Source organism: Drosophila mauritiana, chromosome 2L, assembly GCF_004382145.1.
Source record: "Drosophila mauritiana strain mau12 chromosome 2L, ASM438214v1, whole genome shotgun sequence".
Classification (NCBI taxonomy): Eukaryota; Metazoa; Arthropoda; class Insecta; order Diptera; family Drosophilidae; genus Drosophila; species Drosophila mauritiana.
In genome coordinates, this window is record NC_046667.1 from 12,913,246 (window position 1) to 12,930,528 (window position 17,283).

Below are 17,283 nucleotides of genomic sequence, written 5' to 3' on the forward strand. Positions count from 1 at the left end.
TAATAAATACAAAACTAATTTTAAATGACTTGTGATAAAACTAAACTGAGTTTATCATTAGCAAGTTTTCAAAAATATAACTTAAGCAAACATTTGGTATTGTTTCCGGGTTTTTGAGACTAAATCTAGAAAATAACGAGATCTTTTCTTTACTGAACCAATACTATTAAAGGTCCCCCGATGGAAATAAGACGTTCTTAATTGTTAGTTAATAATTCGTATATTTATTTCGATAATACACCTATTATGAATACAGTTCGCATCTTTGATTGTTTGTATTAATTTGCTTTGGTACAGTTAGGGACTTTTTCTTATCGGTATGCTATTTTAATAAAAGTATTGAAAAACTGGTTAACGATACTTTAGATTTTGATAAAGACAATATTTAATTATAATAGACAAAAAAAAATAATCACTGACACATTTTGAAGGATTTCATTCGTATAAATATTCGAGCATTAGAAGTAGAATACTGTTGGGATGGAATTAGTCGAATTAACATGCAGATAAGGAAACGTCCCTAATGACTATACTAATACAAAGTTCAGTGGAGATTTCGCTCTTTTCAAGGGCGCCTCAAACATTGTTCCTAACACTCTGGTCAGCATTCAACAATAAAAGTAGATAATACATTTGAAAACAAACAAATAATTGATTCAAATAATGTTCAGCAATTACGATACGTTAAATTTGTCGTTTTCAAAATGAATGCTTTGGTTTCTTTTTTTTTCGGTGTTTGGTTTCGCTTTTATAAAGGACAACTCCAACTACGGAACAATCTGAGGCTGGCTGCTTCCATTGTGGCTAACTATTAGCATGTGTACTAACTGGTGAATAGCTGCGCTATGCTCCCACATACAACATCAACCATACCATAACAACGCGCTTACATATCTTTGGCGAGTGACCACTACGTTCAATTGAATCGAAAAAAGGGAAGAGACTTGTGATGTGTGTAACGTATACAATGTCAAAGAGCTACAGTTAGAGAGTGTTTTTCGTGTGTGGTTTTCTTAAAACGACGACAGATTTTGTGTTTGACCCTCGCGAACCAGTCCGAGTTCCTAAACAACCACAGCTCCGGCCTCCGAACGGCTAACTGGTAGATCGGGACAATTCTTCCAGGTGTCCGAAAGCGGATCATAACATTCGACAGCATTGATAGTCACTTGGGCTCGGTAGAAGTTTACCTCACAGGGCTGCAAGAGAAGCATACAAAAATAATGATTAAATTATGAATCAAATAATTTGAGATATACTGTTACCTGATCACCGCCAGCTACGTAGAGTAGGCCATCGGCGGCGGCCACGGCAGGAATGGCTCTGGGCACGTTTAGTGCACACACTGTAGTCCACTTGTCCTCGTCGAAGCTGTAGCGTTCCACGGAGCTGAGAATGTCCTGGCTGATGCTACTGCCCCCAACCACATACAAGTACCGATCCAGAACGGCCACACCCATTTGACAGCGAGCTGTTTGCATGCGGGCCAGCTCGTTCCACTCTTTCGTCACTGGGTTGAAGCTGCAATGGATTTTTATAAAAATATATAACCACGAATATATATATTTTTGGATAAATACCTAATTAAATCAGGCAGATGACGGGTTGTAGTTGTGCAGCCACCTACAATGTAAATGAGACCCTCGAAACTGACCACACCCATGCTGAATCTGGGCTGCGGCATGCTGCCCATTAATTTCCAGAGATCCTGCTCCGGATCATAGCACTCCATGGAGCCGCCGATGTCGTCGCCTATCCAACCGCCTACGGCAAACAGATTTCCGCCCATGGTGCAAAGACCGAACTCGCAGCGCGGCACAATCATCGGGGCAATCGGTTGCCAAACATCGTTCTGTGGATCATAGACCTCGCCATTGGCCAGAATCTGTGAACCGCGCTCTCCTCCTACCACATAGATCTTGCCATTCAATGCTGATACACCTGGCAGGATGCGGCCCACCTCCATAGGCGCCGTTTCCGTCCACTCGCGCCGGAATATATCGAATTTCGCCACCGTCTCGAAGATGCAGTCGGCCGAGTTCCATGTTCGCGGCGTATCCCGATGAGATCCACCAATGATATATATATTTTTCTTGGCCAGCTGACGGGGACAGACCCGCAGCGGCACCAATTGTCCGCGCTTGGACGCAATGTCCCGGCAAATGGAACGCAGGGCTATCTTCACGGACATGTCGCGACAGTCGTCCTTCAGAGCCTTGTCGATCACCTTCACCGGAACAAGCGCCATGCGCACGTGGGACAGGACATCGAAGACGTAGCAGCGGCGCTGCGTCACGTCGTGCTTAATCCAACGGAGCGCTGCCTGGAACACCTGCGACTCGGAGTCCACACGCAGCAGCTCCGAGTTCAGTAGCTGCGAGAGTAGGGTCTGTGGCGTTTCTAGGAACTCATCTTCAAGCGTTATCTGAACAATGAAAGGAGAGTATTAATCAGTTAATAAAGGAATGTATATTTTTGCCAAATGCTCAAATTTAAACTATAAATTATTGGCTTCAAGGCAAAAATGAAAATAACTTTAAATATTATTATTTGGATATTTTCATCGTTTATCTCTTTGAATATTTTCGGTTCCCATAAAAATAGAACCCTGGTAGACTGATTAATGACCCACTTTTCGTTTGGGCGTTACACCTACAAATCAAGCCTTTCAAGTGCCTCCAACTCACCGCTGGGAAATTGGCGTGGACAAAGTTCAGTGCACTCTTGGCCAACGACTCGCAGTTGTGGGCCTCGGCGAAGCGTAAAATGCCCAGGGCATTGGAGGCGTGCAGCTCGCGGCAGAGGAACTCGCAGCACCCGTCGACCACCTCGTTCAGCTGCAGCATGTCGGCGGCGGCCAGCAGTTCCTGGACATTGGACTGTAAGATCAAACAAGGGATTAGGATTTGTGGACCAAGCGACTAGGGGTATTGACTCACCTGGGTGATTTCGCAGCGACCCGTATAGATGAAGTCAAGCAGGATGTGCAGGATATCGCCGTCAATTGTGTGCAGCACCACGGATTTTTGCTTGACCTCATTTAACCCGAGCTCGGGTCGAAACATGGCCTCGAAGTAGGCACTGGCTGCACTCAGGACAGCCCGGTGGGCACTCAATGTGGCCATTCCGGCGATAATCTCCACGTCGCAGAAGCGGGACTGCTCGCGCAGTTGGTTGAGATTGGAGAGCACCTTGAACGGATACTGGGCGTTGCAGTAGGAGGGCAGGTTTGTGCGATGGCTGGCTGCTGTGGCCCCAGATCCCAGATTTTGGCCAAAGAAGTCACCGTCGCCGCCGCCGGTGGGATTCTGATTGGCGTTCTGATTGGCATTCGCATTCGGACTGGTATTGCCATTGTATTCGTGTATCTGGTATGTTTTCAACGGTGGCATTTCGTCAACTGTTGGGTTTTTACTTTCCGGCGATCTTGAATCGGATATCGCCTTAATAAATGCACTTTTCGGGCGACAGCACAGCTCAGACTCTTCGCATTCAATTGTTTGGCTTAATTAAACTTAATTGCTGCACTCTGCGCTCACTTCACCCGTTGTTGTTGCTGCTGCTGTTGTTGTTGTCGCAGTCCGTTCATTTTTCTCCAATCAAAAGGCGAGCACACACACACACCCACACACGCAATACGAACGACTGCAGGCAAACGGTTAGCATATCACACATTAAAACAACCGAAGTCCGCTACTAAGACAGCTATTTCCCCATTAAGATGAAATAGTGATTTTAATATTTACAAACTGGCATATTTCTTTGACTTTTCAATGCACTTTTGTATGTAGCTGGAACTGGAATCGATGTTTTTGGGGGACTATCGATGTTGATAGCAGCAGCACCATGCTTGCCTATCGATAAGTTAAATCATATACCAACTACTAAATATATTCAGCAGTTATCGATAGTAATCGCTGCTATCATCTTTGGTCCACCTCTTGTTGTTATTTAATTATTTGTATGTTATTTTCAATGCATTTTCAATGAAAAGCTGACAAAATGATGTCACGTAAACTACTAAACCTCCGCCTGGGATACCTGGCACGTCGCTTGGCCAGCACAGATCCGCTGAGCATTCAGAACGAGAAGCTTCAGGCTTATTTGGAGTCCCTGCGCCAGGAATACTACGCCGTGCGAGTCAACGCCGCCGGAAACAGCAAATCCTACGCCCGTCTCGCCCAGCTGGAGGGCGTGGTCAGTGCCCTGGAGCAGCGACGCGTACTGGAACGGCACATCACCAGTGCCAAGGACATGGAAGCGGAGAAGGACGAGGATATGCGTGAGCTGATGCGTGAAGAGAACGAAGTCTATGTGGATCTACTGGGCAAGCAGGATCAGGCCTTACTGCAGGAGCTTCTAACGCTCTCTGACGATGAGGAGTATCCGGCTCTGATCTTCGGCCTCAATGCCGGCGCCGGTGGCCAGGAGGCAATGCTATTCGCCCAAGAACTGTACGAGATGTACACCGGCTACTTCGACCACATGGGCTGGGAGTGGGAGGAGTTTGCCAGTGAGAGCACCGACATCGGAGGTCTGCGGCACGCCAGTCTGATGGTGAGTGGCGAGGATGCCTTCCGTTGGTTGCGCTATGAGGCTGGAGTTCACCGGGTACAGCGGGTGCCGGCTACTGAAAAGTCTGGACGCATGCACACTAGCACCGCCTCGATAACCGTAATTCCTCGACCCGCCGACATCCAAGTGCACATTGCTGAGAAGGATCTGAAGATCGAGACGAAGCGAGCGAGTGGAGCTGGTGGCCAGCATGTTAACACCACCGACTCGGCTGTGCGAATTGTCCATCTACCTACGGGTCTGGCGGTGGAGGCGCAATCGGAACGCTCCCAGCTCAAGAACCGTGAGCTAGCGATGAAGCGTTTACGGTCGCGACTTGTGCAACAGCAGTTGGAGAGCGTAGAGGCTAGCAAGATGGCCACCAAGAAGGCGCAACAGGGTAGCCTCAATCGCAATGAGAAGATCCGTACCTACAATTTCGTCCAGGATCGCATCACGGATCATCGAATTCAGGGCGGTACGCTGCACAACCTCGATGGTTTCCTCAAGGGCGGCGATCAACTGAGTGGACTCATAGAGAAGTTGCAACTGGAACATCGAAGGGAACGACTAAAGGAGCTGTTGGATACGTGGGAGCCGCCAAAGGAAGCTATTGAGAAGAACTAGAGCTACTTTCGTTTGTTACTACATTTATACGCCTGTGTTTTAGAAGATAATTGTGCTTCCGCAACTGAAATGATATAAAAAGAAAACTTCGTTTCAGAATTCCCTTCTATGAATTTCCTTTCCCTATTCCCTTTTATGAATTCCCTTCAATTGCAAAAACGCCTAGTTTGGAATAGAAAATATTACTTTATTTCAACCAACTTTCGCAAAGTCAGAGGCACTGCCCATGTGCAGAAGGTGCTCCTTGACTGCTGCCTCCAGAATGTCCCTTATTTCGCGGCAACCCGCCATAGCAGTCTCGATGACGGTTTCCAAGTGATCGATGTGGAACCGCTCGCTCATCTCAAGAAAGGCGATCTTCTCGGCGGTGGGCAAGGCAGCCACGGTCAGCTTCGGGCCGCCGGATACCTCCTCGAACTGGGAGATGTCTGTGAGCGGGATGTTCGATTTGCTCAGTGAGGCGGTGCAGGCGACAATGAACTCGTTGAGGCAGATCCCCGCATCAATTAGCGCCAGTGTGGCGGCATTAAGGGCCACCGCATAGTTGGCGCCGTCGTCTTGGAGCACCTCCACGTATATGTCTATCTGGGAGCGGGGATATAGTTCTGATTTAATGGCAGCACTTAGCGCCTGCTGCAGATACATCTTGAACTCCAGAGATTTGCGATCGCCGCGCGGCCTATTCTTCCGCTCCGCCGTGGAGAAGGTGGCCTGACTGTACTGACAGTTGATGACGGACTCCGTCTGATTGCCCTTGGCCTGGTGGGGTCCATAGACGGCAGCCAGAACCTTGGTGTTTCCCTGCTCCAGGTAGGCACTTCCATCGGGTTGCTCGAAGACTCCCAGTTTGCACTTGATGCGGCGCAGTTCATGAGGACGTCGTCCGTCCAGACGGAGACCCTGCTCGCTGAGCAGATCGTATTTACCAGCCATATTTTGGAACTTTAGAAATACAATTGTTTTGATTTTAAATAAAAATCACACGTGCGGCGCGGTTTGTTTACAATTTTAACAGCAGTGTGGAAGTACTAAAAATACCAAAAGTCCACAAAAAATTCTTTTTAAAACCAACTTGTTTTAAAATTTACATCGTAATTATGTAAGAGTAAATAACTAATTAAGCATATGTTGCTAAATTGTACTACATTAAATAACGATATATAGAAATTTAATAAGACTCTTTAAATTTAAATTTGAACGATGTTTGTTGATTACCCCTACTACAACATTTTGACATTTAACAACACTAACACATGGTCTAATCGATATCCGATAACCGCATACCGATAGTCGTTCACGATTTTTGGTAACCCTATAATATAAAAATAGCTTCGAGTGCAAAAAAACGGAATTTATGGGAATAAAATAAATAAATAGTAGTTGAATCGTGTAAGAAACTGTGCTTGACAGCACCAGAAATACGCACAATGTCCAAGTCAAACGCAGGTGGGTGTAAAACATCGTGAAAACGACTCAAACTGAACAGACGCTTCCGGGTGCAAAACAAAAATAGAGACCTAAAAAATATCACATACTTTAAAAATAATGAACTTGCTAACGAAAATTACAGCACGCTGGGTAAAATTCTTCAATGCGGCCGGCATCCCATCTCCTGCGGCTGCCGGCTATGCCCATGTCTTCGTGGAGAACCGCATCCAGGACGACATGCTGTTGGATCTTAACAAGGAGTATCTCCGCGAAATGGGCATCACATTGATGGGCGATATAATTGCCATCCTGCGGCACTCAAAGACCGTCTGCGAACAGAATGCCCGGGAACAGGTCCTCACCACGGAGGTGGTTCAATCAGTTGTCCGACCGGTATCGCCAAAAGCCAAAGCGCCGGTTGCAACTCCAAAAGCAAAGGTTAATCCGCCTGCGAAACCGGCAAGACGGGTGCTTCCGGAGCACGAGGGCAAGTACAAGGTGACACTGCCCTCGGGAAGCACCGAGCGCAGCAAACAGATCTTGGCCAAGCGGGAAAAGTGTAAGATTACAGATTAGAAATTAGATCAAATTTTCAATATTTCTTCTTTTAGTATACTCTGATCGTGTGAGCAGCTCCAAAAAGTCGGACATATTTACGCGCCTGCATGCCGAGGACGAGGCGCAGGAGGGCATTGTCTCCAGTTCCGGCGAGAGCACCGTCCGCGTGCACGTCGCCGGCGTATCAAAAACAGTGGCCACCTCCAGCAACCATTCGGTCTTCGCTCGACTCGGTGGCAAGCAGGGCGCTCTTTCGGAGGAGTTCAGTTCGACCAGGGAAATCAAATCGATCCTTAAAAACACACACCGTACAGTTGGAGGAGGTGGAGGAGGGGTCACCATGAACTCGCCCATTGTAAAGGCGAAGAAGGTGGCCGCTTTGCCGCAGCAAAAGGTCATGCTCGTTCACAAAGTGCCTTTAAAAAAAGGCGACGATGACGACGATAGCATGGACGATCTCGAAAGTGACGAAGAGGATTATATGTCCAGCGGAGAGGATTTCGATATGGGAGCCGGTGAAAAGATTGTAAAGTTCGCCTCCACAGCGGAGGTTCGGGAAATCGTTCCCGAAGCGGCATACAAAAATAGGCACGGCAAAAGTTTTGCGAATAACATTAAATCGAGGCTCGGAATGGGTATGTTTGCTTCAGAGGAGAAGTGTCGCAGTTAAATAATCTATAACATTTTGTTTAGTATCCAAACTTCATGCCACAAAGAAGACCTACAACCTAAAGGCATCGCCTGCAAGGAAACCACAGGCTCGTCTCAGTCCTGTTAAGGGCAAAACTATACGCATGCGCAGCGACGAGCTGTTTAGCCGACAGGACACGATGCCCGTCCACAGGAGGCTTGGAAAAACCGCCACATCCGCTCCCCTCAGAGCTCCACCAGCTCCGCCACATCGACAGCAGCGACCGGAGCCGCAAAAGAAATATGTTCCGCCAAGGCGTCATAATAGCATGAATGCTGGTCACAGCAGGCAGCGAGATCAATCTGGCTCTGTTTTTGACCGCCTTGGCTTCAATAACTCTATGTAAAGTTTAAGTAATGTGAGCCTAATTAAATTTGCCAGTACATGTTTGAATTTAAATAGAAGTTGGTTTGAACTGTATGAAATGGAAGGATTTTTGATCCTAACCTCGCATTCAATTTCAGTTTAATCTCATGATTGTTGTGAATTCCCGATTAGTATCCATCGCAAGCTGTCAGAACATAAAACCAATTGATTAACTTTATGATGAAAAACTATTTATTTTGTTTAAAATTATATGTATCTACAATTACGCTAGAATTTCGCATTCGTTCATATTGTACAATCTGTCCGCGTTCACTTAAAGGTCTATATCACTGGTTGCTAGGCAAATCACTCCGTTTCGAATGTGTTTATGTGCGCATCAAGCTCATTGCTGCAGCAGAGCCTGGAGGGCCTGGCGCCATTCCAGTGGCCAGGTGTTGGCATCCGGATTGATGTTGAGCAGTTGTCGCATCTGGAGCACGGCGCGTTGCTTTTGTAGCATGTAAGCGTATGCCTGATGATTGAAGACCGGCGAATGGGTGACCGGAATTTGAGTTACCGGAACTTGGGTGGCCGAAAGCGGATTTTGCTGGTGCTGCGGAGGTGTGGTTGGTGGTGTGGGAGGCAATGAGTGGTGATGGTGCAATGGTTGCTCCTGCTGCTGTTGCACCTCCCGCTCCGTCTCCTGGCGACGTTTTCGTGGTGTATTTTCGCTGAGGGCATATGGCCGGAACAGGGGCGTGGCATTGGCTGTGGGGGCGATATCCTTGGAGCTCTTCTTGCCAAACTTTTTGTGCGTATACCCGGCGGTTTTGAACTTCTTGTGGGTGTAGCTCTCGCCGACTTCCGACTCGTTGTGGTAATCCATGTTCGAAGGTGCCATGATTGGTGTTTTAAGTAGTGGTGGTTTTAGTTGTGCTGTTCGTTGAGTTGTTTTCACGACGGCTGTTTAGGCTCGACTATGCTCCTGCTGCTGCGCAACCAGGTTTTTATACCAACGAGATCAGAGGTCCTACCTGAAAACACTATCATTAAGAGCGAACATGCGCCCTGTTTATGGGAAAATCTTCGTTGACAAAAGGTTGGCATTGTCGTAGGGAGAAGAAAAGGATTTCGGCATACACCCATATACTACGAGTACCTGTGACCGTTGGCTACCTGCTCATCCGAAAGTCCTTTGTAATTAATTTTTCATTTGCTGCAGCGCGCTGCTCGCACCTTCTATTGTGTCTGCCTAGTCCGTTCGGTTTTTCTCGGAAATTTCCCTGCCGACTTTCTCGAGAAGCGTTTTCTACCTCGGAATCTGGCCAGCGCCTGCGCTTGCCACTCTTTGATGCTGGGCCACGTTGGCTGGACGCTTCGGAATCTGGATTCTTATCTCGCTTACCGCTAATCTGCCTCATTAAGTTCTCGTCCAGGGTATCCGGGGATACCTTTACGTACCTTCGGCAAAATGCCAGCCGCTGCTTAGTCACAATAGTCATTGAATGGAAATTTATTGGGATTTTCCCGAATCTCTGTCCTAGTCTGTTCAACGGATTCCTTGGATTATTTTCTCGAGTATTTTCCAGACGTAGTTGCATACCTTTTGTTGGTTTTGAGATCACTCTCGGCGATATAGCATTGCTCTGATCACTATAGCCTTCTGTATAATAATAGAGTCATCATTTTTGGAAATACAAGAAATGTTGTTTATAATATGTGATTATATGATTATTATTCATTAATTATACATTGTTATTTGTTGGCTTGCGAACATGAAATATTGGTAATATAGACATTAAAATATTGCTATATTAAATAAGAATAGCCAAGGTTCTTTATCTTATCATTTTGCAAAAATGAACAATCAAAGTGAAAATTTTGTGATATAAACAATAGAAAATTGCTACTGACTATATACAAGTACATACATATGTAAGTGCACAAATTGCTTTCTCTTGAATGAGTTTATTTATTGTTTAAAATTTTTATTGCATTTAAATGCAGTTCGAAATTTCTTTATTGTAAATAAGTTTACTATTCTATTACTACACTACTTTTATACAAGTCGGATTTATAAAAACATATATCCTTAACTTTTGTATTGGCTTTTCACCTAGAATTCTTAAAAGTAATCTTGGGATTTAATTTAATATTCTAAACCATTCAAAGTGAATAATCTTCGGTTTAAGGTAGTATATTTATACAAGGTTATCCTGGACGCAAAGAGAAATAATTGTTGCTACCATACAAAGTTAAATATTCTCTTTTCTGGATAATAATATTTAAAAAAATATCTATTTATTTTCACCTTCATCATTCCTCCTATTTTCTCAGAAAAATGAAAGCTTTTCATGCCTAAAATTTCCCATCGCTGAACAGATCTACTCCTTAGAAAAATATATGGGAATCTATTTTCCCATCCACCATCCTGTTAATTCAACATTATATAAGGCAACCTTTAATTGTATCATTGGTGAAAGCACTTCCTGGTAGGATATCATTGCTCTTTCTAAGGTCATTCCCCTTGAAAGAATGAACAACACCTTCCCTGGGAGGACCCCATGCAATCGATTCTCTCCGTTCCAGAACAGATGAAAATTGATCAATATAATAAAAGGGAAACAATCAAACAATACGACAATCTTTCACTGTAATACTTCAACTGAACAAATAACCAACTCCCACTCCGCTCCTGCTTATTGACTTTGGGATTCCTTGAGGCGGGGCTCGTCTCAAGCCCACCTGAAATAAATCCGCTTAGGCGGAGGAACAGTGAAATGTGAGAACCATCTACCACATATACTCATTCCCTGACTGCATAAATCAATGGACAATGGACCATTGAATGAAACGGAAAAATCCGACATAATGCCAAAGACACGAAACCAGAGAGCAGAGGGAGGAGCATTCAGTAATTGCCCGTGTTCTAGGATATGTATGTACCGGGAGATTCAGAAACTCCGAGACGGTTTTTCTTCAGCTGTCCAAGCTGAAAGTCATAAACGCTTGTTGTTCGAATCGAGATCGGGCATTGAAAACTGCAGCATGTCTGCTATTCAGGTGCCACAAAGAAAGCCGAAACAATAGCGGATCGGCCGGCAGACAGCCTGGACGAATTGAGCGCCAGGATTAGAGATTACACACGGGATCCTACACAGAGATCCCTTTTTCGGGCCCGACAACAGGTAATTCCATCGAAAATCGTCGGCCACGTAAACAGACGAGGCAAGGACAACAACTGGTTTATGACACCCTCGAGAAGATTGCCAGCCTGCGGATTAGGGACTCCCTATTCCCAATTCAGGTAACAGCAGCCGATTAGTTTTGGTCCCGTTTTTAGGGAATGAATGAAATGCGTTGGGGAAATACCTGATCCGTTTTCCCGTGATCCCCAGGTACGCGATGGGAAAATCTTTTCCATTTGTGCCAATCCGTTTTTGTGGGAGGCTCTGCAAATTACCTAATGTTGCATAAAACGGATGACCAGGAGGAGGGGCAGCACAGTCATCTCGAGGACAGCAAAGCGTACACCACTACTCTGATATCAATCGAGAATGGATAACTATAACCACAAGAAATTTACTGGAGCTCTGAAGCGAAAGCGCAGCATGGATGCGGACTCCGACGACGATGTGGTCTTCATCATGGAGCAGCCAGGACAACGCACTCCAGAGCAGCCACAGCCCAAGCGACGCTTCTTCCGACCCTGGTTGGATGAGTCCCCGGAAGAGGAGCAACCACAGCCGCCACGTAAGATTGTGGCTACATCGACACCGCCGCCACCGCAAGTGGATGCCACCTACCACGCCAACATGGTGCGCAATCACCACAAGCGACGCCAGCGCAGTCCGCAGGAGCAACTGCGTCGGGATCGCAACACCTTGGCCAGCCTGCGCCACCGACGCTCCCAGCAGCAACAGCAGCAGCTCATCGAACAGCAGTACCTGACCAGCCGCATCCAGCACGAGGCCAATCTGCAGCAGCAGATCCGCCTGAGCCTCTACTACGTGCGCTTCCTGCAGCAGGCGATGGCCTCCACGGAGCCACTGCCTCCCACGCAGCCAAGGCACATGATGCCGCGCCAACAGACCACCACCCAGCATCCTTGAAGGGTGGACATGGAGCTACGACTAGGCGCTGCTCAAAGCGCTCTAACTTATTGTAGAATAGCTGAATAGTGATTGTGATTACTTTTAAAGTTTAATTTATTTATCTGGTTGACTAAACAATAAACACAAAAATTGTTATCGAAATAGCTTGAAATTTTTTCTAATTTTGGGTAATAGAGCGATTTTTGTAAAAGAATTTCTAAAGGGTATTCTAGCATTTTTAGTTGGTTTATGATTGATCCAATCTTACTTTATATATCAATCAAATGTATATCTTGCTTTAAACTTTGGTATATCCAAAGTAATATGGCTATCATTCTTGCTTGTTTTTTATACAAAATATGGGTTTTTCCTAGGTAGCATTGTTCTTCGCATCGCCATAATCTAGTTATCTATAATCTAATAAATAATCTAGCGACTGATTCTTAATCAATATCGTTAGGATTTCTTCTACACCAAAATTGACCGGAAGCATCAGCTCATAAGAGTTACCTCACTTGGTTTTCCTGCCACGACATTACATTAAATACATTTTATGTAATTATTTTCTTGGAAGCGCAATTTGCAATGCTAATTTAGGTGTGAAGTAATTGTAGTAATTCATAGCCAGACTAAAGTGAGAATTGAATCGATTTGGCACGAGTGACATATTGTGGGAAACACGGAATAAAATTGCAATTTATTTCAGTTGGATTTAATTATTTAATTTATAAACAAATCCGCATAGCGAACGAACAAAGTGCTGGCGAAATAATTAAAACACGGTGACAATAAGATCCGCCTCTATATTTAAATAATCATCAATGAAATCATCATATTGTTGTCCGCAATTAAAAATTGCGCAGATAAATAAATCGTAATATACTTAAATTATTTATATCAGCAGTGTTTTGCTAATTTATTTTATATGTGCCATATATATGTGCATATATAGGAAGTTTATTTAATTTTTTAAATATTTTTTGAGGGCGTATTTTACTACCTAAACTAATAAATGAGGCATACATTTAATTCATCTCTTAAGATTTCCATGAATGCAATTCCTTCTACGTAAACATAAATCGCATCTGCCAGCAGTCTAAGAAAATACTTGACACTTCCTTCTAACAACCGACCAGGACACTTAATGCCATGTCATTCTGCAGGAAAAGTGTTTGGCAAAGGACCCTCGAGAATTTCCAGGGAATTAAAACAAAGTGTGTTGAGGAACCAGGAGCCAAGGGACCACACAAATTGTGTCATGCAGGTCAATAAAAAAATGCATCGCCTGCATAACAGTTGTTCGGTCCAGAACTTTCCTGTTCCGGTGGCCACATTTGTCCGATAATCCAGGTAATCCACACACCAAAAAAAGGATAATGAGGCAATCCAGCGACGGCAATTAGCGCTGTGATAGAACAGGTCATAAAATATGCTGCTTAATCCAGGACGGAGATTACCTAATGCGGAATGGATGCGCTAATCCCTTTGTTGACAGACCCAAAACAAAGGGATTTCCCTATGTGGCTACCTGTGCCGCCTACCTACTGTGCATATAACCAGGATATCAATCTCGAAGCCAATCATTCAGCAAACGATCGTCCAACGAGTCACATCATCACCACAACTCATTCGGAGTCATATCATCGAAATACAAAAATGGAGAACTCATCGAGCTACACCCACAAGAAGTTTGCCGTCAGCAAGCGGAAACGGGAAGAGGACCAGGACAAGGAGAACCTAACTCAGCAGTCGGAGCAGCCGATCTTCAAGCGACGCCAGACACAGGGATTCTTCCGACCTTGGTTGGATAATGAGCAGAACCAACAGGCGGAGAAGGAGACGTCACCGATGGCTAAACCCAGTGGCCCAGGATCTTCGGTCAGCCAGTACCGTGCCAACATGGTGCGCCGCAGTCAAAATCATCGCCAGCGCAGCCCCAAGGAGCAGATGCGCCGGGATAGAAACACCCTGGCCTGCCTTCTCAGCCGGCGGGCCAAGCAGGCTCAGGAGGAGCAAGTGGGTCAGCAGTACGAGCACTATCGGAGCCACCATGCCGCCATGCTGGAACAGCAGGTGCGCCTGAGTCTCTACTATCGCCACATTCTCCAGCAGGCGGTGTTCCAGCGTGCCATCAATCCGGCACCGGGTCACATCCTGCCGCAGCAGCAACAACAGTTCCTCCAGCAGATGGCCCTCTCCCAGCAGATGCTCATCTTTGGTGGCCAGCACTGCTGACCGTCAAAAATATCATAATCAGCGACTATGGATAGCCCAATCATGTGATTTAGTTTATAAAGCCTTAATTATTAATATTTATTGTTGACTTTGAAATAAATCAAAAATTATGCATTTAATTTAAATTACCGGTTTTGTTGACTGTGGGTTATCACTTGGAAAATTCGAAATTGGATCGAAAATTATTATTAAGCTTGTTTATATTTTATATATTTTTACATATATAATAATGTTATATTTATTAGGATTTTAAACATCTTTAAGTTAACCCACCGGTTTGAAAAATATATTAAAATTTTATAAAATGCTTTAAATGATCAATGATCATTTCTTATTTAATTACAAGCAAATTATGATCATAATATATAAAATTTAGAGCAATAAAACTTAAATTACTGCTATAAAAATCGGATTATCTATTATTTGATATGACTTTTGGTAGCAAAGGGCTGAGTCTCCAGTTTTGGCTTGGCTGACCACTGGAGTAAGTGAGTCATCAAAGCATTGACAGATTTTTCCGAGAAACCATTTACCCAGATTGCCATTACCCAGCAAAGTTCAACTAATTGTTGTCTAGCTAATTTTCATGGCGTTCTCATTTCGAGGCGGCTTTCGTCAAGGTTCAAGCCCGCCACAAAGAACCACATTTTGGACTGGGCCAAGCTTTTCGGCATCGCCTTCAACGCGGTGGATTGTTGGCTAATGATATTGACAGAGATCGGATGTGGCTGTACGGAGCTATAGACAAAGTCCAAGCAAAGCTTCAAGTTCAATTGGCCAGTGAGACGGAGTTTTGCAAGCGCACACAGCTCGAAGCGCAGAAATGCAATTTTCAATGTTAGGCCAGTTGGAAAAAAACAAAAAAAAAATAAAAAATAAAATGCAGCCACAACAAAACTCGACAATTAACTGAAATTGATGTTTGGCTGCATGGTACAAGTGCAAAGTGGTTTACTGGGTTGTTGGACTCGCGACGGAAATTTGCGCCATAGGAAGTCGGACTGCCACAAGTACTATCAATGAAAATTAAAAGTAATTAACTGGGTTGCGCAATCGCCAAAGAGTTAATTATGTTATGTGCAGGGGGCTTCCCCGGCAGCATGAATACGCCGACTAAATCAAAGCTCCTATTTTTCACTCACAGCCCGATGCAGTTGGCTGCATGTGAGGCGGGTGCACTCAGTGACGAACATCAGCCTATGTTTTCTCCATCGGATCACCCGAACTTCCTCATAGACCGTTGATTTTCTACTTGGTTAGGCATTATGCAAGTTAGCTGGAGTGAAAGCATGTTGGGTTTGCAATGGCCTTTTGTCTTGGTATGCATCGAAACCCTTTCTGACCTTTGTGACCTCAGTTAGAATTGGCCATTACGAATTCTATTACACCTTTGAAATTAATATCAGTTTTCAATTACTTTCAACTCAAGCTAGACAAATTTGCAACTAGCAAGCTAACTTTAATTCGCCGAATTCGTTCTCACACTTTTGGCCATGTTCCGGAATCAGTATGACAACGACACAACCACTTGGAGTCCGCAGGGTCGACTCTTTCAGGTGGAGTACGCCATGGAGGCGGTGAAACAGGGAGCAGCCACCGTGGGACTGAAGGGCGCCGACTATGCCGTGCTGGCCGCCCTGTGCCGCACATCCAAGGACACGAACACGCTCCAGCGGAAGATCATGCCGGTGGATGAGCACGTGGGCATGTCCATCGCAGGACTGACGGCAGATGCGCGCGTGGTGTGCCAGTACATGAGGACGGAGTGCATGGCATATCGGCATTCCTATGATGCAGAGTTTCCGGTCCGCCGTTTGGTGGCCAATCTGGGCAATAAGCTGCAGACCACCACCCAGCGGTATGATCGACGTCCGTATGGTGTGGGCATGCTGGTGGCTGGCTATGATGAGCAGGGACCGCATATCTACCAGGTGATGCCCACGGCCAATGTGCTCAACTGCAAGGCAATGGCCATTGGATCCCGTTCGCAGAGTGCTCGCACCTATCTGGAGCGAAATATGGAGAGTTTCGAGGACTGCGACATGGATGAACTGATATGTCATGCCATTCAGGCCGTTCGAGGATCCTTGGGATCCGATGATGCCGATAATCTAACCATAAATGTGGCCATTGTGGGCAAGGATATGCCGTTCAAAATTTTTACGGATGCCGAGAACCAGATGTATGTGGAAATGGTCAAGGGTATGGATCCACCTCTGGAGACGGACCACGATGCTCTATCCGAGGAGGGAATGAGCGATGATGACATGATGGACCACGGACCAAGTAGCAGTGGAGTTCCACCCAATGATATATCTGACATGGAAACCACTGCATCCACCGGTGGCAATGATGCGCACTGATAGGATTAGAAACTCTCACAGCAGAGTATACCAAATTTGTTGTTTCGTTAATAATGTTATTAAAGTTTATAGTTATTATTTCGCTTTGAATTAGCTTTAATAGCATTTATAGCATATATATTCATCTGATTGAACCTAATCAGATTTAAGCAATGGAAACACTAGTCATTCCTATCAATACATTGAAATTTTCCACAGGGATTAGGGGTTATGCAAGTGAAAGCCTTTAGCGTGACCAATTCGATTACTATGGATTTGAAAATGTAGCTGCGACTAGCTAAAGTGTTTAGTTTAACTTTAAGTGCGACGATGACAGCTGAGCGATGGATGGGAATAGTAGTAGTTGACATTTAAGCCCACATTCCCGTAGTTGCGGTTTCGATCGGTTTACGGCTCTATTGCCAGTGGTTTGACCAGGGTGCAGGGT

General features: G+C 45.1%; 8 protein-coding genes across 8 annotated transcripts; 5 read left to right on the top strand and 3 right to left on the bottom strand.

The window, feature by feature from the left end:
- Positions 1–721: 721 nt before the first annotated feature.
- On the bottom strand, positions 722–3,820 carry LOC117140746 (actin-binding protein IPP). Its single transcript, XM_033303831.1, has 5 exons — positions 2,940–3,820; positions 2,688–2,879; positions 1,581–2,425; positions 1,266–1,521; positions 722–1,199 (listed from the first exon to the last, which is right to left on the bottom strand). Exons 1-5 carry the CDS (start codon positions 3,390–3,392, stop codon positions 1,065–1,067), a joined length of 1,881 nt encoding a protein of 626 aa, XP_033159722.1. The 5' UTR covers positions 3,393–3,820; the 3' UTR covers positions 722–1,064.
- A 93-nt stretch (positions 3,821–3,913) lies between these two features.
- LOC117140757 (peptide chain release factor 1-like, mitochondrial) lies at positions 3,914–5,271 on the top strand. Its single transcript, XM_033303841.1, has one exon. The coding sequence runs from the start codon at positions 4,003–4,005 to the stop codon at positions 5,179–5,181; it is 1,179 nt and encodes a 392-aa protein (XP_033159732.1). The 5' UTR covers positions 3,914–4,002; the 3' UTR covers positions 5,182–5,271.
- A 76-nt stretch (positions 5,272–5,347) lies between these two features.
- On the bottom strand, positions 5,348–6,210 carry LOC117150654 (exosome complex component RRP41). The gene has a single exon (XM_033317640.1). The coding sequence runs from the start codon at positions 6,112–6,114 to the stop codon at positions 5,374–5,376; it is 741 nt and encodes a 246-aa protein (XP_033173531.1). The 5' UTR covers positions 6,115–6,210; the 3' UTR covers positions 5,348–5,373.
- Positions 6,211–6,459: 249 nt separating this feature from the next.
- Positions 6,460–8,316, top strand: LOC117149997. Its single transcript, XM_033316887.1, has 4 exons — positions 6,460–6,627; positions 6,752–7,168; positions 7,221–7,802; positions 7,861–8,316. The coding sequence occupies exons 1-4, from the start codon at positions 6,609–6,611 to the stop codon at positions 8,202–8,204; spliced, it is 1,362 nt and encodes a 453-aa protein (XP_033172778.1). The 5' UTR covers positions 6,460–6,608; the 3' UTR covers positions 8,205–8,316.
- An 88-nt stretch (positions 8,317–8,404) lies between these two features.
- On the bottom strand, positions 8,405–9,150 carry LOC117150006. The gene has a single exon (XM_033316889.1). The coding sequence runs from the start codon at positions 9,063–9,065 to the stop codon at positions 8,568–8,570; it is 498 nt and encodes a 165-aa protein (XP_033172780.1). The 5' UTR covers positions 9,066–9,150; the 3' UTR covers positions 8,405–8,567.
- Positions 9,151–11,163: 2,013 nt separating this feature from the next.
- On the top strand, positions 11,164–12,358 carry LOC117148809 (protein PRRC2A). Its single transcript, XM_033316456.1, has 2 exons — positions 11,164–11,471; positions 11,563–12,358. Exon 2 carries the CDS (start codon positions 11,722–11,724, stop codon positions 12,274–12,276), a length of 555 nt encoding a protein of 184 aa, XP_033172347.1. The 5' UTR covers positions 11,164–11,471; positions 11,563–11,721; the 3' UTR covers positions 12,277–12,358.
- Positions 12,359–13,725: 1,367 nt separating this feature from the next.
- Positions 13,726–14,576, top strand: LOC117146155 (protein Mabiki). The gene has a single exon (XM_033312132.1). It carries the CDS (start codon positions 13,726–13,728, stop codon positions 14,491–14,493), a length of 768 nt encoding a protein of 255 aa, XP_033168023.1. The 3' UTR covers positions 14,494–14,576.
- Positions 14,577–15,901: 1,325 nt separating this feature from the next.
- LOC117143705 (proteasome subunit alpha type-1) lies at positions 15,902–16,934 on the top strand. Its single transcript, XM_033308507.1, has one exon. The coding sequence runs from the start codon at positions 15,987–15,989 to the stop codon at positions 16,854–16,856; it is 870 nt and encodes a 289-aa protein (XP_033164398.1). The 5' UTR covers positions 15,902–15,986; the 3' UTR covers positions 16,857–16,934.
- Positions 16,935–17,283: the final 349 nt, after the last annotated feature.